The sequence below is a fragment of the Narcine bancroftii genome, chromosome 9, assembly GCF_036971445.1.
Source record: "Narcine bancroftii isolate sNarBan1 chromosome 9, sNarBan1.hap1, whole genome shotgun sequence".
Lineage (NCBI taxonomy): Eukaryota > Metazoa > Chordata > Chondrichthyes > Torpediniformes > Narcinidae > Narcine > Narcine bancroftii.
Genome location: NC_091477.1, coordinates 18,353,462 through 18,379,308, shown reverse-complemented (window position 1 = coordinate 18,379,308; position 25,847 = coordinate 18,353,462). Strand labels below are relative to the sequence as shown.

Sequence of the window (25,847 nt, the reverse complement as noted above, 5' to 3'; positions counted from 1 at the left end):
GTGAAAATATCTTTAAAAACTCCCTGCAATCGAAGCAAAATTGGCACATATGAGGAAGCCTATGCTTTCAATAGAATATTGTTTGATAAACATACCGATTTACAAGTTAAATTGGAAACTTCAGACCCAGCAAGATTTTGAAGGCTGGCCAACAGGTTTTGAGAACACTGCAGAATACAAGGATTAAGCGATGTGACCACGCAATCGCTGATGTTTTCCCTCCTACTTGTGATTATCTAGATGATGTAAAATATAGAACTAAGAATGTCACCTAGATCTCGCAACCTGTCACACATTTCTTCGGCGGGGTGGTGGGGGGGGGGGGGGGGGGTGGGCAGCAGACTGCTCAGGGAGGGGGGGTGGGGTGGGGAGATGAGAGAGAGAGATCAAGTGAAACGTGCTAAATCTCCGTTTGATTCAGAGGCTGGCAATCTAAACCACTAATAAATTACGAGAAGGATGTCAATAACATTTTTGAATAGGTGTACTAACAGAAATAGTGCTGTAATTTGGAAGACAATCACTCTTGGCTGGCTTTCCGTGTCGTGCCAGGATTCCTGACGGCTCCTCGCTAATTCCTGCCAAAAGTATCAGTGGATTTCTTGTTTTTAATCTCCCATGATGCCTTATTCGATTATTGTCAATGCTCGCCATCCCGTACCGGCTGTTAAACTCTTTAGTTTTAAACAGAGCCATTCAGTTGAGCCCAGGCAGCAGCCGAGAAATAAAAGGAGAGTGGAAAATCGTCTCCTTCAAACGCAAAGGGCTCAGCGTTGAGGTACTAAAGTGTTGAACCCCTTTCTTTTATTCCTCCTGAAATGGCACAATGACGGCAAAAGTGAGGCGGCTTAAAATATGGGACATGCAAATGGTTACTGCTGACATGGGAACTGTGGTTGCAATGTCTATCCGCCGAGTGGGTTTATTGATCTTTGCCTATTGCACAGCGCTATGTGGGTGAGTCCATATCTTATTTACATTTCTCCGCTAAGTTAGACCTTCATGCATTTTATTTTGATTTAGATTCCTCAAGTACGACATGTTTGAGTCGATTTACAGCGTGCATATAAAATTGATACAAATTTGATTGCTAAAGTCGTCCTTGACCTCAATCTTAATTTTGTTTTTGCAGTGCAGGACAGACGCTCGGAAAAAAGTCTTCCAATCATGACAATGAAGTAAGAATCCATTCGGAAAACATCACACGTATTCTCGACAGACTTCTTGATGGATATGACAATAGGCTACGACCCGGGTTTGGAGGTAAGAAATAGGTTTTTCTCACATAAGAATTCGTCGAGCGACAATTTCAAGCCCTTTCCCAGCCTCCCTGTCACATGACATACTTTCCAGTGGCTGTGATATTGAGACCAAACCAATGGTAAATACTTCAATTAATTAGTCACGTGCTCACTTTTGGAATTTTAAAAGTAGCGTGAGAACACGTTGCCATTCACCAACACTGTTGCCCAAACTCTGAGGTTTGGGGTTCTTCCCATGAGACAGGCGAATGAACTGTGTCCCCAATGAAGACGTTGCTATCTTTTAAATGTAGCTTGATCTTTTCTAGGTCCTGTCACTGAAGTGAAAACCGACATCTATGTCACAAGTTTCGGTCCTGTATCAGACGTCGAAATGGTATGTCACTTTGAATGGTAGATTCAATAGGATTGCTAATGTTTTATAGAAAACACGGCGCGTTTTACATTGGCATTAGTTTAATTATGTTGGCATCCCGAAGATTATTCTCTGTAATCTGTTGACAATCCTTGCTGCTAAAATATCAATAATTATTTGATCTTTTGGCAACAATCAGCGTTACACTAAAATACCCCACTATGTTGCCTGTCTTTTCTGTGCAAAGCCCACTGGGTCCTTATTTGTTAGTTTCGCCAATCTTTTTGCCAGGGCTTTGGCCAATATTTTATAATCTGTGTTTAACAGAGAAATGGGTCTATAAGAAGATGGGATTAGCGGATCCTTGTCTTTTTTTAAGTATTATCGTAATGACACACCAATGGCATCATGAAGAAAGCCTCTACTTCCTCAGGAGTTTGTGGAGGAGCTAGTGGAGTTGTTCAAATGAACCGGTACGGACTTGAAGGGCCGACATGGCCTGTTTCCGTGCTGTAAACGGTTATATGGTTATGTTGGAAAACGAATATCAACTCACCAAAATATCAACTCACGAAAATGTCGGGATGGATTTGGAGTGGTGGGGGGGAAAGGAGGTTCTTTGTTAGTGCGATGGTGACATTCAATAATCTATTGATGTTGCAAGTGCGTGGATGATGTATATCAGACACAGTGACCATCTTGTTGTCCTGCAGTTAAAGCGATGCAATGTGCTATTTTAAAATATTTTATTATACTTCTCTAGGAATATACGATGGATGTCTTCTTTCGTCAAACTTGGATTGACAAGAGGCTGGAGTTTGAGGGGCCCATTGAAATCCTTAGACTGAATAATTTAATGGTCAGCAAAATTTGGACTCCGGATACTTTTTTCCGAAATGGAAAAAAATCTATCGCTCACAACATGACTACTCCCAACAAGCTTTTCAGGATCATGCAAAACGGCACAGTACTTTATACCATGAGGTTAGGCATAGTACTTTGGTGGGACATTATATTGCTCCATTGTGCACTTAATAATAAGGGTGGTAGAGCCATAGAGTCATAATTAACATTAAATATACATTTTCTCCTCCAATTCCAGACTCACCATAAATGCCGCGTGTCCTATGAGACTAGTGAATTTTCCAATGGACGGCCATGCGTGTCCCTTGAAATTCGGCAGCTGTAAGTTTAAATTCATTGCCGTGTAGGACATTTTTTTTTCCCAAAGCTAAAGAACATCAACGTTTGGTCAACAGTGCCTGAATAAATTGGTAGAGGCAAGGTTTGGGGATCTTGACATTTTGCAAGGCCATCGTTGCATTCGTTCACAAAATACCAGTGGATACTACAGATTCCTAACGCGGTATAACAATGGCTTTAGAGTGTTGGCCCTGGTTTTGCTTTATGAAGCTGAAGCCAAGGTATAAATTAAAATTTGGATGAATGAATTGAATATTTAATCATAGTTGATGCTTGGTGCGATATTAGATGTAAACTTAGTTACTGTCTTAACTGAATGTTCTATTCAGAGTTCAGCAAAATGTTATCCCCAATGCCCTGGCAATGTTTATCCATCAATATTAACATATTACTAGATAATTATCACATTGATGTTTGCTATGTATACATATTTCTGCCACCTTTCTACATGATCAACTATAAAGTGTGTTGTGACAACTGGGGCAGCTCTGTGAATATAAATTATTTTTTTATTGTATTTGTTATAACCTAATAGTTAGTCCTCAGTGTGTTGTGCAACATATATATTTTCAAATATACTGGTTCATATATTTCCACAGGTCTTGCTAAGGTCATGACTTTAAGGATGAAGTTTCAACAGAATATTATACCGCTACCTCCAATACCATAGGCCACATCCTTCAGCCCACTGACAGTTACTTCTCAAGTTAACACCTTGCATATCTTTTGTTGTCGAATATGTTTTATCAGAACACTGATCAATGGATTAATAAGCAATGTGAGCTTGTATAAATCTGAAGTCAGGGCCAAACTTCTCCAAGTAAAAACATTTTCTGAAGAGGCTAATATCCCATGCCTTTGGCTTGGCATCACATTTTAGTGTCAAACAATATGGGGCAAAATTTGTTTAAATTTTGAAAATTTAAATTTTCAAACAAAATTAGAACAATAATGTAGACAACATTTACATAAATGATTCATAAGCATCAAGTGTGAATTTGGCCGTGGCTGATAGTGCAAGTGAGTGACGATGATGCATTCAACTTGATATATTTTTCCATCGAGATTGATGGAAAAGGGATTTAATGAAACTAATCAAACATTTCGTATCATCCTACAAGACTAATTTCATGACATGACACTATTTAAATTTTTTTTAAAAAAACCTTCTTTCCTCTTGCATTATGATTTGCAGAATTTGTCTCTTTTTGTGTATTTTCCTTGAATATTGATAGGATCATTTTAAGGTGTATTCACAGTTGAGCTATACTCTGTCTTCTCATTGAAAATAAGTATTACTGTGAGAGATAATTGGGTTGTTATTGCCAAAAAATTGATTTGTTAACCCAAGTTTTCCGATAAACTGATCAAAATGCATCTGATGACAAAAAAATGATGTTAGCAAGGGTATTCAATGTAAATAATCAGTCCATTCTCTCTATATGATATAGAAACTAAAGAGGCAAGAATCCATCTAAATATTATCTATGCCAGTATCTTGAAAACAAACAAACTTAACTTTCAGTATAACTTATACTGATGCCATGAAAATGCATTCAGAGGGAAAGAAAATACATTCTTTAATCTTTTTATGGCTAATCTGAGCAGACACCCTAACCTCTGATGTTTCAATTTTTTTTACCGGAAGCAATAACTGCAGAATTTCTATTGACTCCATTCCAAAGATACTGTTCATAGTGTAATTGTGTGCAATCTACATTTTCTTTCATGTGATTCAGCGATAAACTTGCTCACTTAATACGAAAAATCATTACTCACATTCTAACCAAGTTTCACCAGCTCAGAAAAAACTAAGTAAGATGAAGGAATACTATAATAAAAAAAAACCCACTCATTATATATTTCAGAACTTTATAAAGCAATATGGAAATTCTAAATGTGGTTTATTTCCAGTAGGTTATGAATCAAAGACATGCTACAATATTTACACATCATCCTTTCATTGCTTGCTTTTCTTGTAACAATCAGACAATATGCTCCAGCTATCTTGATCCTCTAACCCATTATTGCTCTTTTTTGAAGTTCCATTCTCATTTCTGTATCTTATTTTCCATTTCTCCAAATATTTCTTCCATCTTTGTATCAGATTGATGCCTTCCTTTGATTGTTTTCTTATTTTTGTGGCAGTCATAGACTTTGGCTAGCTTCTTATCTTTCTGTTCTTTGCAGCTCAGCTTGATGTTCCCTTTCAAGCTGCTCTCCCAGATTTTCGCTCTAAGGGGAGTTTTTGATGCTTGTTTTTTTTTTTTGATGATAATATGATTGGTAAGTCATGCAAATTCACAAGGACCCAATTTTACATTCTGCTTTGAAGATTAAAAATATTTTTCCCAAAATCATAATTTCAGAAATAAAAAGTGAAAATTAGGCTTTATTTAGGCAAATGCATTTATCATCAACTTTTATGATAGACATAAACTATATTGATTTCTGATAAAAGGCTTATTCATATAATGCCAACTGTAAAGTTACACCATTTATTTTCATTCAATACTTTTGGTGCTTTTAAACTTTATTTGTTCCTATGTTTTGATACACTTAAAGAATGAATCAATAAATATGAATTAAAACAACAAATATGGTAAAAGTCCGCAAGAAAAGGTTTGTCGAACTCAGTCTAGGTCACTTACTGTTGAGAGTGCCAAAGTAATGTTAGAAATAAAGAAGAAGACACAACAAATCTTATGGAATTAGTGGAAAGCAACAGATCTGAATGAATGAGCAAGCAAAAAAATAACACAAGCAAAGAAGTAAAATTGGTGAATGCCAAAAGAACTCTCTAGCCACATCTAAATATTTTGAAGGAGATGGCTGTGAAGATGGTAGATGGACTGATTGCCATCTCCCATTCCTTGTATTGTTTCCATAGAATGGATAGCAGCCATAATTTGAAAGTGGCTCCAACTGTTCACAATAATTATTAATTATTTAGATGAGAGCAAGGAGTGTAAAATATCCAATAAATCTGCCAGCATCTATATAGAGAGATAGAGAGAAAGAAACATAGATACAATTTCTGATTAATAATCTTTCAGTCATTTGATAGCAGCAGTGTTGTGGTAAACAGGATACAAAGAGGCTTCAAAGGATGTATGGTTAAAGATGGAATAATAGGACATGGGAGGTGAATATATCGTTGAAAAGTGTGAAATTAAAAATAAAAAAGGAAGCAATTTTTAAACATTGAGAGATTGAAATGTTTGTGTTAGCAAATCACTAAAAAATGAAACGTGCAGATGCAACAAGCAAATAAAAAGGCAAAAGGTATGTTTTTTTAAAAATTATATGGGCGTCTGTGCAAGGGTAAAAACATCTGTAATATTGCCAAGAGAGAACACAAGAAAGGGTCACTATGTTGATTCCTGGAATAGTGGGTTCAACACAGAAAGAGTGATGAAGCAAATTGACCCAAAACCCTGTAAAGTTTCAAAGTTGAGAATTTATCTAATTGAAACATTAAATTCTTACAGAGCTTAACTAGGTAAATTCAGGGATGTTGTTTTTCTGAGGGTGATTAATATTTGTAATTCTTTATGCAAGAGGGTTGATGAGGCTGTCACTAAGTATTTTCTAGACATTTTTTTTAATGGGGGGGCTTATGGAATCCAGGGATGAAGGGTTAGTGCAGGAAAATGGTGCTGAGGTTAAAGCTCAGCCATACTGAATGTTGGAGCAGGCATGAGAATAAGTCTAAAATAAGAAAATGAAACAGCAGTAGATTATTCAGATAGATTAACCCATAGCACCATAGGTGTATCTAGGGTGTGGCAGCTAGTGCTCTTGAAGGGGGGGAGGGGTGCCACTGTCCTCAGCTTGCCTGCCCAGTATCAAACTCCTGAGCCTGACGTGACCAACATCTACCTCCCAAGCCTGCTCCTAGCCCCGTCCGCTGTGCCACCAACCCCCCCCACCCCCCAATCTAGCTCCCGGGCCCAACTGCCTCGGCCTCGTTGAATCTGATCTCTACGTAGCCCATATTTCAGCAGATCATTAAAAGGTCAAACCTACTGATAAGATTTAAAAATGAGAATTCTAATAAATTACAATGTGTGAAATTTACAAGGATATGTCAGGCAGCACAGTTGAGTGAGCGATTAGTGCCAACGCCGGCGATTGGGTCTGTAAGGAGTTGGTACATTTTCCCTGTTTAAATTAAGTACACAGGGAGTAGTGTGAAGGATTTTAGAGTGCACTTCACCAAATAAAATGTGTTTATTCATATAATGATGTTCGGAGTCCAATAACTGGGCTGGGAAGGGGTGTTGGCTGTGAATTGTGCTTCTAATAACCGCGAAAAGAACCACTCCTTGCAGGAAATCACCAGTTTTCTTAATTGGACTAATGATAGGACATACTTTTAAAACAAATTGGAATGAATAATACTAGTGGGCATCTGAGCAGGGGAAATAGAAGATGACACAGGGAACAATCTTTTTAAAAAGTTTTTTCTGTATTGTGGATCAGACTGCAAGCAGTAAGACAGAGGCTTGGTCATTTAGAAATCCCCATGAATTCCCTACAGGTGAACCAGCTCACATTCCCCAATTTAAGGTGCTCTCCTTTGCAAGACAATTGCATCATAAAGCCCTCTTTTTTTTGTTCCTAATTGATGCAATGGACAAGTATTATAGACTACAAGCTGTTTTTAAAAAAAAAACAAAAAAATCTCCATGGTAATTGCCAGCTCTATAGTGGCAAGCAGATAAAAGGAATGGCAGCGTTGTTCAGGGAGGTGTACGCTCCTCATAAAAGGACACTTTATTTCTTTTAGCAATTTTGAGGGACATAAAAAGAAAGTATGCCCAATACACACACAGCTATCTTCAAAACTTGCCCAACTGTGAGTGGAAATCACCGAACTGACATCTTTATTTGCGATTTTATTTTTTTTAACGGGGGAGTGCAATTTCAGTGTTTGCTATTAGCATTATTTTACTTAGATATGCCACTGCATGGCAGGAAGTACATAGTGAATGGTAAGAATCTGGAAAGTATTGTAAAACAAAGAGAGACTTAAGGATACATAGTTCTATGAAAGTTGGACAGGGTGGTGAAGGAAGCTTTTTGGCACATGCCATCATAGGTCAGGGCATTGAATATAAAAGCAAGCATGTCCTGATATAACTGTAAAATACTTTAGTGAGATCACACTTGGAGTACTGTGCATAATTCTAGTCACCCAGATATCAGTATGATAAGCTAGAAAGAGTGTAGGTAAGGTTAAGAAGACTGGGCTTGAAATAGAAAGAGCGGCTGAATAGGCTGGGACTTCCATCCTCGATTGAAGGAAGGACCTAACAGGGGTTTGTAAAATCATAAGGGGGACAGATAAGGTAAATAGACATTTTTTTCCCAGGATAGGGGAATCTAAAACAAGATGGCATAGATTTAAGCTGATAGAGTAGAGATTTAGAAAGAATCTGAGAGACAACATTTTTTTTTTATAGAACAACCTGCCAGATGAAGGGGTAGAGGCAAGGGACAAATATGAAGTTTAAATGACATTGGAACAGATACATGAATAGGGAAGGAAACCTTGGGATATGGAGCAAATGTGGACCAATGTCTAGATGGGTATCTTGGTAGGCATGGACAAGATTGGCTAAAGTGCCTGTTTCCCTATGGAAAAACTAAAAGACTTCAGAAGTTTAAAAAAAATCCATAAAAAGCAATTATTTTTCATTCAAGATAAAGTGACATTTATTATTTGCAAATATATATGACAAATCACTGTCTGTAAACTTCATTTGATTTTTAAACTACTACATTTTAATTTAAAAAAAAAGTTACAACAAGAGTAAAAAGATTTGTTTAAAGAAACTTCTACCATTAGATTGTTTTTTAAAAAAAGAACTATTAGAAAATTTCAATCAACTCCTTGTTTAAATTTCTCTGGCATTTTGTGCTCCAAAATGATTCTTGTTGCCATGTTTGTGAAGCACTAATGATGAAAATGAACATGGTGATATAAGCTAAATGACAAAAATGGTTTATTGTGAAATGTAACAAAATAATCAGTATGTACTGGCAGTATCAGCTAAACAAGCTTTCAATTTGCAGATGCCTATCCAAGAAGTGAAATCATTTATACATGGAAGAAGGGCCCCTTGTACTCAGTAGAAGTACCAGATGAATCTTCAAGTCTGCTTCAGTATGACCTTGTGGGCCAAACAGTATCCAGTGAAACTATGAGGTCCAACACAGGCAAGTGCATTTGTGTTAAATATCTTGACTTTTAAGGTCAGTTTTTAACTTCAAAAAAAAGCTGAAGGTCTGTTTTACTTTTTAACATAAATTTTTTAATAATTAATCAACTGAAATAGGAAGCAGTATCTATATAATATTGGATGATGGCATTCTCATCTGAAAACATTAGAGGTTGAATTTGTGATTTTTTTTTTGGTATTCTAATATCTGTTTTTCAATGTGTAAACTAGTTTGTGTTCAAAAATAAACATTTTTAGAGGTTAATTGACATAATGACCCAGATTTGGCTAATCAGGTCCTACCTCTAGCATTTGCTGCAAAAATAATAAATTATGCTGCATTTAGCTGCTGCAGATCTTCGGAACTGTATTTGTTCTTCAGAGCATCCTGGATCTGATTAGGGAAGTATCCAGTGCAACAAAATCAGGCCACGTGGGTAGGTAAGACTACCCAGCCCACAAAAAGTACAATTGTAAAAACTCTCAGGATATTTAAAAGCTGATGTATGGATGATTTTTAAAAAGTATAAACAATTTTTTTTAAATATAAGAATAGAATAATTTAAAGCTATCAAATCACCTAAAGCACTTAAACATTAAAAAAAATAATAAAAACATAATATGAACTTAATTAATTTTAAAAAAGTAATTTGTTCTTGCCTTTCTTTGGCATCCATTAAATATTGTTTGAAATTACTTGTCTTGTTAATCCTTCCCAGATCTGTCCTGACTCAGGATCGGCGAGCAGAGTCCTCAACATAATGGGTGGGGAATCTCATCAAATTTGTGTTTCTATTGACAGCAAAATGCATGTTTTATTTTAAGTTTGGTCAGCTGAGAATTGTCCGCTAATTTAGAACACGTGCAAAATCCCCAATTCCTTGGAATTAATTTACCTGAACTGAGGAGGGAATTAAAATTCAATGACTTTGGTAGGTCTGGAGTCACATATAGGCCAGACCTCAAAAGAACACCAGATTTCATTCCCCGAAGGACATTAATGAATCAATAATCCTGTAGTTTCTTGGTTACAACTAATTCCAGTTTATTTAAAATGTGAAACTCTTAATCTCCAGATGCTATGGTGGAATTTGATTCCTGTCTCTGGATCTGAATTCTGGATTGCTGCATAGAAATCGAAGAACTTGGTTACCATACCACCAATATTCATAGATACATAGAAATTCATAGAGATATATAGCGTGGAAACAGGCCCTTTTAACCCAAATATTCCTTCAGACCAAGATGTCTTTCTATGCTAATCCAATTTGGCCCAATATACCTTGAAATCTTTTTTATCCAGGTACCTGTCCAAATATGTTTTAAAACTTGTAATTGCACCTGTCTCCAACACTTATTCTGGAAGCTTGTTCTGTATACTCACTTCCCTCTGAAGAACATTTTGATTAACCAGCACGGTTGGCATTGCTGTTACAGCGCCAGCAACTAGAGTATGAATCCGGCGCCTTCTGTAAAGAGTTTGTTCGCTCTCCCCTTGTCTGTGTGGGTTTTCCCTGGGGGCTCTGGTTTCCTCCCACCATTCAAATCGTACTGGGGTTTGTAAATTAATTGGGTGTTCTGGGCGGCATGGGCTCGTGGGCTGAAATGCCTTGTTACTGTTTAAATTTAAATTAAAAAAAAAATTCCCCCTCCAATATTTCCCCTCTTACTTTACACCTATAACCTGTAGTTGTAGTCTCCTCTACCATGGAGAAAACACTGTGATGATCTACCTATCAATGTTCCTCAGAATTTTATAGAACTCTATGTTCATTCACCCCACAGCATTATTTGCTCAGGGAAAACCATCCCAGCCTTTTCTCTTTTTAAGTCAAACCTTCCCATCGAGACAACTTTCCCACGAGTCTTTCCTGCACTTTCTCAACTTAATCACCTCCTTCATAATGAAACTCCAATTATGGTTTAACCAATAATTTGTCCAATTGTAACATTTTGTTACAACTCCTATACTCAATGCCTTTGCTAATGAAGGGAAGCATAACATGTGCCAGCTTCACACTTTGTCTATCTATGTTGCCACTTTTGGGGAACTATGTTCTTCTACCCTAATGTCTTGCTGTCAAATCCATGTCTTGCTGTCAAATCCATGTCTTGCTGTCAAATCCATGTCTTGCTGTCAAATCCATGTCTTGCTGTCAAATCCATGTGATCCATGCATACATCCTGCCCTGGCATAACTTACAAACTTCACACTTGTCTGAGTTAATTTCATCAATCATTTCCTTGTCCCTTTTGATTTAGATCCTGTTGTTAAATAATCTTCTTCACTACTCTCCCACCAATTTTGGTGTCACCTATAAACTTACCAATCATGCCATTTAATATTCAGAAACAAACAATAAAGGACCCACCACCAATCTCCGTGACACGCCATTTATTTCGGGTCTCCAAAATGAAATGCAGCCCTCGATTACAATCTTGCCTTGTCCCAAAAAGTCAATTTTGTAGACATTTTTCTATTTCACCCTGTATGCCATGTATTCTAACCCTCTGGACCAACCTACTAAGCAGGACCTTGTTCATGCTCATTCAAACACCAAGATACATTATTATATGGAGCTATATTCTTGCATTAGTAATCATAAAACAAAAAAAAACACTTTCTATTTGATTTTTTTAAAATCTAAGCTTCCAGATAGCAGATACCTACTTGCATTGTGCTGAACAATCATGTCCCTCATCCATGTTGTGTAGTAAAATTAATTTATAAATCTTGGAAATTCATTCTGACATTGATTATGTGTGAAATAATTTATGCTAATTAGTATAGAATATAAACTATACTGAATGTAGGTTACAGTAATGGAATCCATTTAGCAGGATTTTGTTGATTTTCAGTGTTTTTTCACATCTTTTTACTTTCAGTGTTCCATTAAAGTTAAATATAAATGTCAAACATTACAAAAGAAAAAAAGATATGGAAATGTAACAGGATTTACTTTGCTAAACTATACTTTCATGCAATTAATTTTTACTTTAATTTTCCAACTGATAATTTACAGGCCTAGCACAAAGTGCATACTAACTAATAATGGATTTTCATCGTTGCAAACTGATATGAGAACATTTCTACTTCAATTACATCATGACTACTTGATTTGATATGTGTTAAGAAGTGACTCTAATAGGAAAATGAATGTTGCCTGAAGAATGTCACCTAGTGTAAAAGAAAATCTCATACTAGGTTTTCTTTTCAACATCTGACCTGTCTTACAGATAATGTGAATGATATTTTTTTCACTACTGAGGAGATCTCCAGTAATAGGTTGAAAAACATAATTAATTGAATCATCGTATACTGAAGTAAATGGCATAGAAACAATGACATGAAGTTACATTAACATATTTATTTGAACAAGAATAAAATTTTTTAAAAAGTAATTTGTATGAGTTTGGAGTTCTTAGTTATAATTTTTTTTGTTTCAATGTTATTCTGTATCTGAGAGTTACAAACTCTTCTAACTGGCATCTAAACAGATTATGGCATTAAAAATATAATTTTGGCATTAAAATATAATTTTGTTTGGCCACACATTTCAGGAGATTTTCAGCAGATGCTAAATACAATCTCTATTTTAGTCTTAATTTATGGTAATTCTAAAAACGAAATACAAATTAAACATGCACACACACACACAAATGATACAAAAATCACTCAGACTTTTAACTAATATTCTTTATTTCTATGCTGTAATTGGTGCTTTCTTGTTGCATATTATAGGTTTTTTAGAATCTGCAGTATGGCAACTCGTGCAGAGAACAAAAATGTACATTGTAATGTTATGATGTCAAGAATATTCACATTTTTTTTGAACAGGTGAATACATTGTGATGACGGTGTATTTTCACTTAAAAAGGAAGATGGGATACTTTATGATTCAGACTTACATTCCATGCATTATGACAGTAATTCTCTCTCAAGTGTCATTCTGGATTAATAAGGAATCTGTCCCAGCTAGAACAGTTTTCGGTATGCCTTAATTTATCACACCTTCTTTCCACTGTATTCATTGTCCAGTCTTTGTTTATTTACCATCAACATTTATCCATTTCAGGTGAATACTCCATGCAGATAGTCTATTTTTTGCTCCAGAGAAAACTAGGCTATTATGTCACTCAGACTTACATCCCATGCACCATGACTGTAGTATTGTCTCAAGTTGTGTTCTGGATAAACAAAGAATCTGTCCCTGCTCGTACTGTGGCTGGTATGGCAACCTATACTGTGTCTGTTTGTGTATCATTGTACATGGTGGTTTACTAGCCCTAATAGTCAAAGAACAAGTCTTTAACATAATTTTCCTGTTAATGTTTCCTTATTAATATGTGTTTTTTCCATGTACTATTTGTTTCCTTTGATTTTCTAAAAATAATATAAAATTAATATGTGGGAAAGGATGATTTGAGAATTTTGTCCATTTCTGAGACTTGTTCTGATTTCTGGTGTCCTATTTTTCTGTTGGTGACTATAATAGAGTCCTCTATGAAATTCTAGGGTTAAGAGTCCAGAGTGAACAGAAGTAAAACCATTTGCTAGACATTTTGTAATAGCTAGTTCCTGTGCCTTTTCAGTTAATAGTAATGTTTAGCACTAATAGCTATAATCATAAAAAAAATTAAAAGAGGAAAAATAAGTTCCATACTTCACATTATTATTGGTTTGCTAATCTGTTGCTTCAACTACTTCAAATACTAATCCTGATTTGTTTTTAAATTGCTGAAGGTATCACTACAGTTTTAACCATGACTACATTAAGCATCAGTGCACGCCATTCGCTACCCAAAGTGTCCTATGCTACTGCTATGGATTGGTTCATAGCTGTGTGTTTCGCTTTTGTATTTTCTGCACTCATCGAATTTGCAGCTGTAAACTACTTCACAAATCTTCAGGCTCAAAAAGCACTAAGAAAAACAGCCAAAATGGCATTGTCAGCAGCGATGGCAGTTACTGAATCTGAAAAGATAGTTTCGGTAAGTGACTAGAAATTGCGAAAGCATGATACTCATAATTTCCAAATCTTCAGCTTAACCTTAATCATAGCCAGCATACAATCAGTATTTCTTTCCAGAATATAACATAATACATATTATGAGCCCAGAGGACCCCAAAACACAGCAGCAATAGCTATTCCCCACGACAAATGGTTACTTAAACAAAAGTTGCTTTTAATTATCTTTTAACCTGAAAACAGGAGCAAACTTTATCTTATCACTATTAACTAAACTAACCTAACCCCCTTCTAATTCTAAGGGCATGTGTATGTAATGTGTGTGTAAGTTCAGAAAGGTTCTTTGATTCATAGTCCAATCTCACTTCTCATTCCTCCAAGTTCACTGGTTGCAGGCAGTTCTTATACTGTGCACAGCATTTAACATTTATGAAGTTCACCAGGCTTTGGTGCTTGAAAGGTAAATGGTTACTGCTCAGGAAGGTTCTTGTGGATTTTCAGAGAGAGATTTGTTGTTCCCTTTTAATCACCCATGTCAGTGTCTTGCTGAAGAAACCTGCCCCATCAGGGTTTTCCAGATGATAACCTCTTTCTTTCAGGTCATTACAGAGTTCCTTTTTGTTTTCCATATTTCAAGTGAAACATTAAACAGCCAGCCATCTCCTCATAAGGGCTTTGACCAGGCTGAACTAAGAACTCACAATTTGTCTTCAAAATGGGGTTTTCCACAAGCTTGCCAGCTTGTCCTGTTCCAGTCCCAGCTGCTGCTGCTGACCATAAAATTGCAGAACTGATCTCGCGCGCGCGCTCTCTCTCAGAGAAAAGCCTGTTTATCTGTCTCTGCTTGCAAAACCACCTGACACTCCTAGAAGAGTAAGCTGCTCTTCAGACAGCCTGCGGCTCCAAATTACTCCTCTGATCTCTTTCATCTGTTGCTTTTCAAAAGAACAATCCATTAGTGAAGTCTCTTGGGCACTCCCCAGAGTTTTTGCAAAGGCCCCCAGGAGCCACCCTGTCTGGCTTGAGCAGAGCTCCAGCATTTTATGAGATCTGTTTTGAAGTGTTTGTATGTGATCTACACTTAAAAAACCTGCTCCAATTTATCTCCCAAAAACATATCTATATACAATACAAACACAACATAATCTGTCACATAGAGAAAAAAGTCATTTCAAGTTTGGTATGGCAACCTATTGGATGATAGTTTTTGATTTAGTGAACAAATCCATATTGAATGTCATCTGGTATAGTTCAAGCTCCCTAATAGAAATATCTGCTCCACTTGCTGCAGATGTAAACAGTGGTCCAAGAAATTTTGAAATTTCTCACCTTTTATCTGAATGAGGAAAACTGGAGAGCAAGCATGTTTCAAGAAAGGGATAGATATGAAGGGAACAATGTGAAGGTCTGTTATAGGGTGGATTCCTAGAGAAACTGAATTATCACATTGTGGTGCCATCTATGTCAGGGGGATGATCTGTCTGGAGATCATTTAAATACAGTGAGATGGATGAGGGGAGAAAATTGATGATTAAACTGTGAACATGCAGAATAATGATTGCTGGAAATATGATCTAAGAGGATATTGAAAATATCCAGAAAATCACGACGCATCTGTGGAAAGAAAAAAACTGAGATACCATTAAACATGACGTCTTTTAATTAGATTTGGTCAGTTGTCACATACATTAGAAAGCTTCATTATCTAAAATTGTTGAATTCAATGTAAAGTCGTTTGGGCTATAACTTGCCAAATCAGGACATGTGGTCCTTAAGCATATACTATGCTTTGCTGTAGTAGTGTAAAAGGCAGAAGATGGAAATCATAGTGGGAGTTGGCTGGAGAATTCATTCTCCAAAGCACTTTCTAATCTGCACATTTCCTCCATGGTGAAGGATGCCATGTTTTGAGCATCAAAAAAATACAATAAGTCAGGAAGAAGCACAAATGAATCAGCATTTCAACTAGTTTGAGAGTTTAGATGTTTGAGTAGGGGAGGGGAAGATATGAAGCACCAAACATTGCAAGGGGAAATGAGAAGGCCTTGGTAAGTAGGATTAAGGAAATCCCTAGAATGTTGTACAAATGTGAACTATAAGGATAACAAGAATATGAGTGGGCTGCTCATGGTTAAAGGAGAGGGGTGGGAAACATGCCTGGAGGTGGAGAAGATAGGGGAGGTCCTTAATTAATATTTTACTCAGGGAGAAAGACATGGATGAATGTGACATAGGGACAGGCACATATGCTGGAGCATGTTGAAGTTAAGAAAGAGGTACAGTGGCGTTACTAGAGTTGGTGTCATCCAATGCGGTCATTCATGGTGTCACCCCCCATCATGGATCTCCTCCTGTACTAGACCATATTGAATTCTTTGTAATTTTTTTGTACTAATGTTATTCACAAATCGTAATTCCCGTATATCACTGAATGTAATATCAAGAGTAGTGAGATAAACGACTAGCAAAACTAAAATTACACCTTTAAATGACAATATAATACACACAGCCTAAATGTATTTATAGTTTCACATGGTTAAAGTGAAAATTCAGTAAGAAAACATTAAAATTCGAAATGGAGGTTTAAGAACTACATCAAAACTATGTTGATTTTAATGTTAAACTTTATTGTTACATGAGATACATTATTGATTATGCAAACCTAATCCATTAATGGCCCAAATAATGTGGAACTTGTAGAAAAATGCATATGGAAATATACTCATAAATTAAATCATACCATAAAAATAAAAAAAGCATTTCAGCACTTGGTGAACATCTCAACTAATTCAGAACTTTCCCAGCCTTCAAAGCTATGAACTTGTGAATCACTTCAATGAAATCAATGCCTTTCAACAACTTGCTTTCAATTGATAATATCGCAAGATTGAAAGCCTTGACTGCCCCATGATAGATCGCAAATATTTCTTTATAAGTTTCAGGTTTGAAAAAAAACCTCTCACATGAAGCCACAGACACACAGATCATCAGAAATATTTTTAGGCTTAGTGAAAAGGTTGGGAGAGATTCTACAAAGTCCCATTCGGCTATGAATGTCAAAATATCTAAAGTTGCCCAAGCTTTGGCTTCTTCCAGATCAATCTTTGTTGCTTTCATGTACATTCTCAGCCTTGGTATTTCTATTAAAAGCTCACTCTTGAATACCTCATCATAAAAAGTGGTTAATTTTGGAATGGACACCTTTAACTCTTCTTCAGTGGCAGATATGAGACTCTTTGCTTGAACAGCCTCAAACGTGGCTGCTACTTCCTTGATTGGCTCTTGATCTGATCTGGAGTTCCGAATTAAATCAATCAATGCACTTAAACGTCACCCTCTTATTTTCTTCTTGGAAAGAGAGTCCAGCATTGCTTGCCTTCTCCCCTGTTATCCTCTTCTTGAATCTGGTTCTTCTCTCCACTGAAATTCTATATTCGTCAGATTTTAAAAAGCGCCTGTTCAATTGCATGCTCCACTAGGTAACTGTACTCATCGTGCAGAAAAAGTCTTAGTGCTTCTAGCTTTGTCAACACCTTATCAAAAGTTAAGCCCTTAGTCTGCAGGTACTGCTGTGTAAGATTAATTTCCTGAAGTACATCACACCAGAGGTACAAGTTGCACTGAAAAGTGAAATCGCCGACAGCAGGCAAAAGACCTGGTGCTGCCCCTCATGTGTCCAAGTTTTCATGTGGATCATAAACAGCTTCAATCGCCGTCACAAACTTATTGAACTATTTTTTAACTGGCTTAACTGCGTCATGATGAGCACTCCAGCGTGCTGTTGATAGCCTCTTCACTGTCACGCCAGCATGGTCAATTAACACATCTCATCAATTGCTGGAAGCAGCAAAGAAAGAAAACATTGTATGTGACATTTTTTGGAACTCTTAAGACGATGCATTTTCAGAAAGAATGGTGACTGCACACGTTAAGTGAATGGTTCACACATCTATTAAAAATGGCTTTCTTATTCTTTTCCTTAAGAATGGCTTGTACACCTTCATGGATTCCAGCCATATAGTAGCATTATTGTAGCATTGAGCACAACACATCATGTCCAGTCCATCACTTCCTGATTTTTTTTATAAGGATGTCGGAACGGAGGTCAGCAGCTTTTTTTCCACATTTAAAGGGAAAAAATTCCAAGAAATACTTTAAGTTTAAATTTAGATTTAGACATACAACACAGGAACAGACCATTTCAGCCCAATTTACACCCAATTAATCTACACTCTTGATATGTTTTGAATGGTGGGAGGAAACCAGAGCCCCCATGGAAAATCCATACGGACACGGGGAGAACGTACAAACTTCTTACAGACAGTGTGGGATTTGAATCACGGTTCTGATCACTGGCGCTGTAAATGGCTTGCGCTAACCACTCTGCCAAGTGTGCCACATCTTCTTTCACTTCAACTTTCCTATTGTTGATTTTTACATGCCTGATCACTTTGGACATCTGGTCAGTATGTAATATGTCAGGTGTTTTGTCAAAAATGATCCCAAAGTATTGCAGACTTTATGTCCATGACAAGCTTCTCTTTCACATGATTTTCCAAGGCACTTATAAACTCATTCTGAGTTTTTGGTGCAAGATAAGAGACTGATACTTTAAGTTGACATGTGCTCTGCTTTAATCTCATTAGATACTCTTTCAGCACTGGATCATGTATTGAAAGCATCTCAACCATCTCAAGAGAGATCCCTTTATTCAATGAAGATTCATCTTCCTTGTGGCCACTGAATGCCAGATCTGCTTAGCAAGAAACAATGTGATATCAAGCAATCTGTGTAAGATGTCCCTCCACTTTTTCTTCTCCATTTCCATCAAAACAATCGTTTCAGCATCAAGGGTTTTATGCAGCCTCAGTCCTGCTGCCAATGTTTTCCACTTTTCAAGGCCACATAGGTGCTTTTAAGATGTCTCATGGTTATGTATCTTCGGGCTCAGTTACCACCACTTTTGAAACCCAGTTATAAATTTGGATGTTATATCTGTAGTACCAATGGCAAACAGTCAGCAGCAAGAACAGTATAATTTCTCGCTGACGAATGAGTAAACCATCCATGACCACAACATTTTCTTGCCATTTGGCATCACTTTGTAAAACCACTCTTTTGAAAGCTGGTGGACATCTCCCTTTGTGTTTTCATCTTTCTTAGCCACAATACTGAAAGGCCCATCTTTGTTCTGGAAAGAAGCACTTTCTCTTTTGGTGATTTCAACCTGAAAATGATCTAGAACTGGTATCTCCCAGGAAAAAAAAATCATGTAAAATTTGCAGATCTTTCTTCTTAATGTCATTTATTTCATTTACAATATCACAGCCAGAGTCACATTCAGCCCTCTCTTCTGCTTCAAATTCTGCCATTTCCACTCCTTGCTTTTCTGCAGAATTCATGTTAGCATCTGAAGAATCAGCTTTATCAATTAGAGACTGACGAACAATGTCCTTTGTTGAACCTTGGCCATCATCCGGTCGTTTGACATATTGAAGCATGGATCCAGCAAGTGTTTTGAGTGATTTAATTCTTGTCTCTTTTGCTTTCCTTTGCTGGCATCCACTTGGCCTCTTTGGTATTAATTTATGCACTCCATGTGGCATGATAGAATATCCCTGCACAATTAAAAAAAAAGATAAATTAGCAATATTTGAAATAAAGTGTATACCTTTAGTTGTAAAAATTTAGAATAATATGTGATAAATATAGTTGTAAATTGCTTGTGTAATATTTCTTAGATTATATGAATGCTAATATCAAAATTGTTTTACTTTGAAGTACATTATTAGTAACTCAATGGAAACTTTTTTGATTTTTCTCCCTCTTTTCCTTTAATTACTACATTCTCAAAAAAGTTATTGATAAAGGTTCACAAATACTAATTACCACAATATTGCAGCTAAAGAAAATTGGACAAAAGCAGCATCTATAAAAATACCAGCTGCAACAATAACAACAGCACTTGCTTGTAGCATGTGCAGACAAAACCATGCAATTCAAAGCGTCATTGTAATTGGATAATAATGACAGCTCATTAGTAGGTTCAAAAAGTAAATTAGCATAGACGTTTAGCCTTGTAGATATATTGATACATGTAAGCTGGGCTTATGAAAAATGTCTTTGCTGTTATAACTAACTACAAGGATATTTTTATTTTTAAAAAATGATAAATTTCTGCTGAAGCACTGCACAAAAATTTTATGGACAGTCACTTTGGAGTCAACCGGTGTGTTCCGCACCTCCCCCTAGTGACACCAGTGAAGAGGTAATATGGAAGCTTCTGAAAAGCATTAGGAGAGGTAAGTTTCTCATGCCTTATGGGATATAGTCCAGGTTACTACAGGAAGCAAAGGAAGAGATTGCTGAGGTGTTCACAATGATCTTTGCATCTCCACTGGTCACAAGAGGGGTACCAGAAGATTAGAGGATGGCATTTTTTACAAGGAAAGTAATAGGGATAATCCCAAATATAATAGAGCAGCAAATCTTAAGATAGTGTGGGCAAACTATGAGAGAGGATTCTCAAGGATAGGACTTAGAAGCATTTGGAGAAGGATACTTATTAGGGATTGTCATTGTGGTTTTCTGAGGGGCAAATTGTGTCTCACGAGTGTAATTGATTTTTTTCAAGGAGGTGACAAAAGAAATTGATCAAGGTAATGGTGGCTGTAGTGTGTCAGGATCTTAGTTAGGCATTTAACTAGATTCCCCACGGTATACTCATCCAGAAAGTCATGAGGTTTGGGATCCATGGAAACTTGCCTGAGTGAGTTGGATGGCAGAGGGTGGTAGGAGTGCATTCTGCCTGAAGGTCAGTGATCAGTGGTGTTCTGCAAATATATGTTCTGGAACCCATGCACTTTGTGATTTAAAAAAAAAAAAAAATTACTTGGATAAAGAAGTGGAGCGATGTAAGTTTGCAAATTACACAAAGGTTAGAAGTGGATCTTGTTGAATATCGTAGGTTACAATGGGATAAAGACAGGATGACAGCTTGGGTGGAGAAGAGGCAGATGAAGTTCAGTCGGAAAAGTGTGTCATATGTATTAGAAGATTGAACCCTAAGGTGGAGTACGTAGATAATTGCAGAATTCTTAGAAGTATGCAGGAACAGAGGATCTTAGGCTCCAAGTCTATAGATCCCTCAAGGTTGGCAGGGTGGTTAAGAATGTGTATGGTGCACTGGTCTTCATTAGTTAAGGCATTATGTTCAAGGCCCATAAGTTAATGTTACAGCTCAATAAAACTCTGGTTAGACCACCGTTGGGGTATTGCATTATTTCTGGTTGCCTCATAGGAAGGACGTGGAAACTTTAGAGAAGGTGCAGAGAAGATTTCCCAGGATGCTGCATGTCTTTTGAGGAAATGTTGAACAAGGTAGAACTTGTCTCTTTAGAGTGACTAAAATGTGAGACAATTTAATATAGGTGTATAAGATTATGAGAGACATAAGTGCAGACAGTCGACTGCCTTTACCTTTCTCCTAGGGTGGCAAGGGCCAATTCCAGGGGACATCCATTTAAGATAAGATGTGGAAGAAAATTTAGGGGAGATGTCAGAGGTTTTTTGATCCAGAGAGTGGTGGGTGCCTGGATTGCAAAGGTTGGGGTGGTGGTGGAGGCTCATATTGTAAGGGCATTTAACAGACTCGGATATGCACAGGGGTGCAAGATAAAATGGAGGGATATGGGCTGTGAGGGTCAGGATTATATTGATCATGTGACAACCATTCCTATATATTGGCCCAATATTGTGGCTGAAGGCCTGTATTGTACTGCACAGTTCCATCCATTACATCATTATTGAACTCTGTTTACATTTGATAATTTTGCCATGGTAATATTGGTAAATGCTCATTTAAATGCTTTTTATTTTATGAAAAAAAAGTTAAAAGTGGTGCTGGCACATTCTGCAATGTTTTGTTATGCATTTACATGATACAAACATTTCTGACAAGATTGCCATTTATTACCTGAGAAGTTTGACTTGCTTCTTAAACTAGTCTTAAGAATTTGGTGTCACTCAATAGTTTCCTTGGGCTCTTCAAAATTCTGTTAAAAATCAACCTTATTGACATGGGTTAGAATTCCACTTAGTCCTGTCAGGATAACCAAGTTGAAGTTTATTACCATCAGACTGGACAGACACAAGCAGATGAAATGGCATTTCAATGGACCACAGTGCACATAAATACATGCATGTTACATTTCTCACAAATTCAGCACAAAATGATCCAATATGAAAATGAAATATAAAAGAAAGATGTATAAATTTACTCTGTTTCATTTATGTTAGTCAAGAGTATTCAGGATGTCGAGATTTTGATGCTTCTCCACCTCCTTCCTGATGGTAGCAGGTCAAGAATGCTATGTGACGAATGATAAATATCCTCTTTTTTTTGCACCCTATTAATGATATTTCATATCATTATCCAACTCTTTGGATCATTATTCAACCTTCTGGGTTACTGATCTAATGTATAAGCATAATGCTATTTTACCTCCTACATGGGAATATGTCTGCATAAAATATTTCAAAGGATTTTTGTGCTTTTCTATCAAATGTGTTTGCACAATTTTACAATGTAAATAAAATTAGTCTTTGCAAAATGTATATTTCATCATTATTATGCCCTTGTTTTTAATCATTAGCTCTGAACTAAATTGAACTTCCATTCCCCTTTTTTTCCCTTTAATTGACTTCCTTGGTTAGTTGTTTAAAAACTATTATTACAATTTAAAAAAATTAAATATGGTATTATATTTTTATAAAACATATTGATATTTGTCCAAATTTTCTTTTTTTTCCTTTTGTAGCCTTCTGATTCCAATTTCAGCTTAAAGAAAAGAACTCTCTCATTGGCATCTCAAAAAGGGTCAGCATCCAATGTAGAACCAGATACAAACAGCTGTGCCAGCAATGTGTCACCAATTCTGTGCACCCATTCTGATCTCAATTCATCGCCTCAACCACAGTCTGATACTGGAACCAGCAAAATAGACCAATATGCCAGAATCCTTTTTCCATTGTCATTTGGAGCATTTAATCTCGTGTACTGGATAGTGTACCTTTCAAAAGATACTATGGAAATGGGAAGTAATATATAACTTTGTGCTATGTCATGATGTATATTGTTATATTTAGCATAGACTGAAAAAAAATGGGATACTAAAAATATATTACATTAGCACCACAAATAATGTTTCAGATGTAATCTATAAACAATTGGCAGCAAAGCATACTACCATCTCCAAAAATTATTCCAATTTTTTTTAATGATACATAAAAATTAAAAATACTAACTAAAGAAAGTCGAGAACCAAAATGATGACAACAGCTCAATTTAACTGCAATTTTTTTAAACTAGGAAGACAACTAAACTTTAGCATTCGATAGTAATAGAACATGATATGAGGATAGAAATTGACTCATTCTGTAACCATAGCAAATTTTAATTTGAATGTTGTATGTGAGGAAATATTGTGGCATATATGTTTTGGAACCTTGTAAAATATTTTTTTTTTTAGCTTTGGGACTGACAGATTTTAGGAATTACTTCATTTGTGTGTTCACTGTCATTTGAGTAAACTACTACAATATATTATAACATTCTATTTTTGTTTATATTCAAGGCATCTGATTTGGTGAAAATGTTCTGTAAAATATATTTTTTTAACAAACAAAATGCCAAAATTTGAATTACAGTAAATATTCTCTTACAAATTAACTCAAAAAGAAATACAGTTTAAAGACAGTCTCCATCACGACTCAGAACATTTCAACAATTATAGCAGAAACACAATTTTTTAGATCTATTTTTATTAAGTTTTAAGAAGAAAATGAGTTTTTAAAATGTGTTGAGAGCAGAATTACCATTCATTTTCATGAATTTAACTTGTGCAGTTTATATTTGCTGGCAACAATTACCTTGATGATCACATTTTTAATTTTTTTTTTAAGTTCTACCAAAGTTGTAGCATTTTCATTGATTTATGTCAGTTGTCATTGCCTCACATCTACAGTCCAATGCGTGGACTGAGTTAGACACAGCAGAAAAAAAAAATAAACCAGTTATAGCTGAGTGACATAGACTGTTAAAGTATTTTCATGGTTTTTTTTTGGCTTACCTCTGATCATTTATTTCTCTCAGGATATTTACTAAAATGGGATTACCGTTGAACCATCATTTTACATTCAAGATTAAATTTATTGTCATGTAATAAAACAGTGTCATATTACATGAAATTGCTCTTGCCTGCTGTAAGGCAGACAGATTCGTCATCAGCAGAAATTGCCTGAAGCGCCTCTTACAGTGAGAGAAAGAGAAGCAAAGGTTAGTGTCCTCCCCCCCCCCCCCCCCACCCCGAGTCACCAAGTGTCCCTAGATTTGTCTCCAGCTCTTCTGCGGCCACACAGAGTGCAGTCCAAACCATTGGAAACCTGAGCTCCAGGTTCAAACCTCTAACATGGGTCAGAAATCCCTCAGTGCCTTTGGCACCCCCACATCCCAGACATTTGTCATTAGAGATGAAGTCAGAAAGAAGTTGTCTGTATCTCCATATCATCTTTTACAATGGCATTGAATAGAGGAAAAAAAGACATTGCAGCCCCATAAAATTGACAATAATACACTTGGTGCCCATCTGATAACTCAACTGTTTTTATTTTCCTTTTTCTTGTACAGATGGGGTGATGCAAGTTCACATGTTATTTTTCCTGCTAATTGACATATAAATTATGATTTAATCCTTACATCAAGGAATCATAGAAATTTATGATATTGAGGGGATCATTTATCCTATTATATTCATGAAGCTCTTGGACCACAACCTTGTCTTTTATAGCTAATGCATGTATGTCTAAATGATGGTTTTTGATGTACCCAATATATATGACAGTGAATTTCACACCATCATCACTTTTTGGGAAGATTTTTCTCCCATCCTCCCCATTCCTTTGATATCTTTCTACCTTTACATCCCAAGTCTGATTTCTCTACTTGGAAATAAGTCTTTGAGAATCCAACTATATCTAGTGCAATTATTGATTTTGTTGGTGAGACAGAATTAATCCAACCTGAAATTACTGAATTAGCAAGAAGGATTTGGTTAAAGGTTATAATGATATTGGTTCACTTTTTAGAAGAGGCCAAAATAGTATCATTTCCACTAATGATTTTGTCCTTGAGGAATTGATCATTTGACCCACAACTGCTTAGTTTATGTGATACTGTGCTACACTATTATTGCAAAGGCATCACGAGTTGGCTTCTCTAAACTTGAATAAAGGCCTATCTTCACACAAAATTAAAATAAAGTGTACTATTATCACTTGTGCCTTTCATCCTGTCACAGATTTTCACATTTGTTTTCTCCTGCCTTTTAACTTTACATCTGCATTGATCATTTTCTTATTTCTGTTGAAAGTTCTTCAGGATGAAAGGTCAACTTGATTTCCCTCTAAAAACTATTGCCTGCTCTGCTAAATATTTTCAGCTTTCATTTCAGATTCTCACACTCTGCAGTATTTTGCTTTTAGGTCACTCTATTTCTTTTCCTATTTCTACATGTTATTCTTTGGTAATCATTGGGAATCAAGCATGGGTTCTGAAGTAAAGGAGGCCAACATAAGATCAACTGATTTTTCCATAGAAAAGATATGCCTGGCACATAATAATTTGTGAGGTGACCCATTCCTTCTCCTGCTTTAACAGAACTATGATGAGGTTCTCAACATCCCAAAGGCACATCCCCACATTGAGTGTTCATTGGCCAGGGGGTTCTAAAGGTTGGTGGAGATGCTGCATTTTGGCTTTGAGCACATTCTA

General features: G+C 36.3%; 1 protein-coding gene across 1 annotated transcript; it reads left to right on the top strand.

Annotated features, from left to right (window-relative positions):
* The first annotated feature begins 826 nt into the window (after nucleotides 1–826).
* On the top strand, nucleotides 827–23,127 carry LOC138743522 (gamma-aminobutyric acid receptor subunit alpha-6-like). The gene is made up of 9 exons (XM_069899015.1): nucleotides 827–957; nucleotides 1,133–1,263; nucleotides 1,571–1,638; nucleotides 2,381–2,601; nucleotides 2,720–2,802; nucleotides 8,902–9,045; nucleotides 12,886–13,038; nucleotides 13,792–14,039; nucleotides 22,837–23,127. Exons 1-9 carry the CDS (start codon nucleotides 827–829, stop codon nucleotides 23,125–23,127), a joined length of 1,470 nt encoding a protein of 489 aa, XP_069755116.1.
* The last annotated feature ends 2,720 nt before the right edge of the window (nucleotides 23,128–25,847 follow it).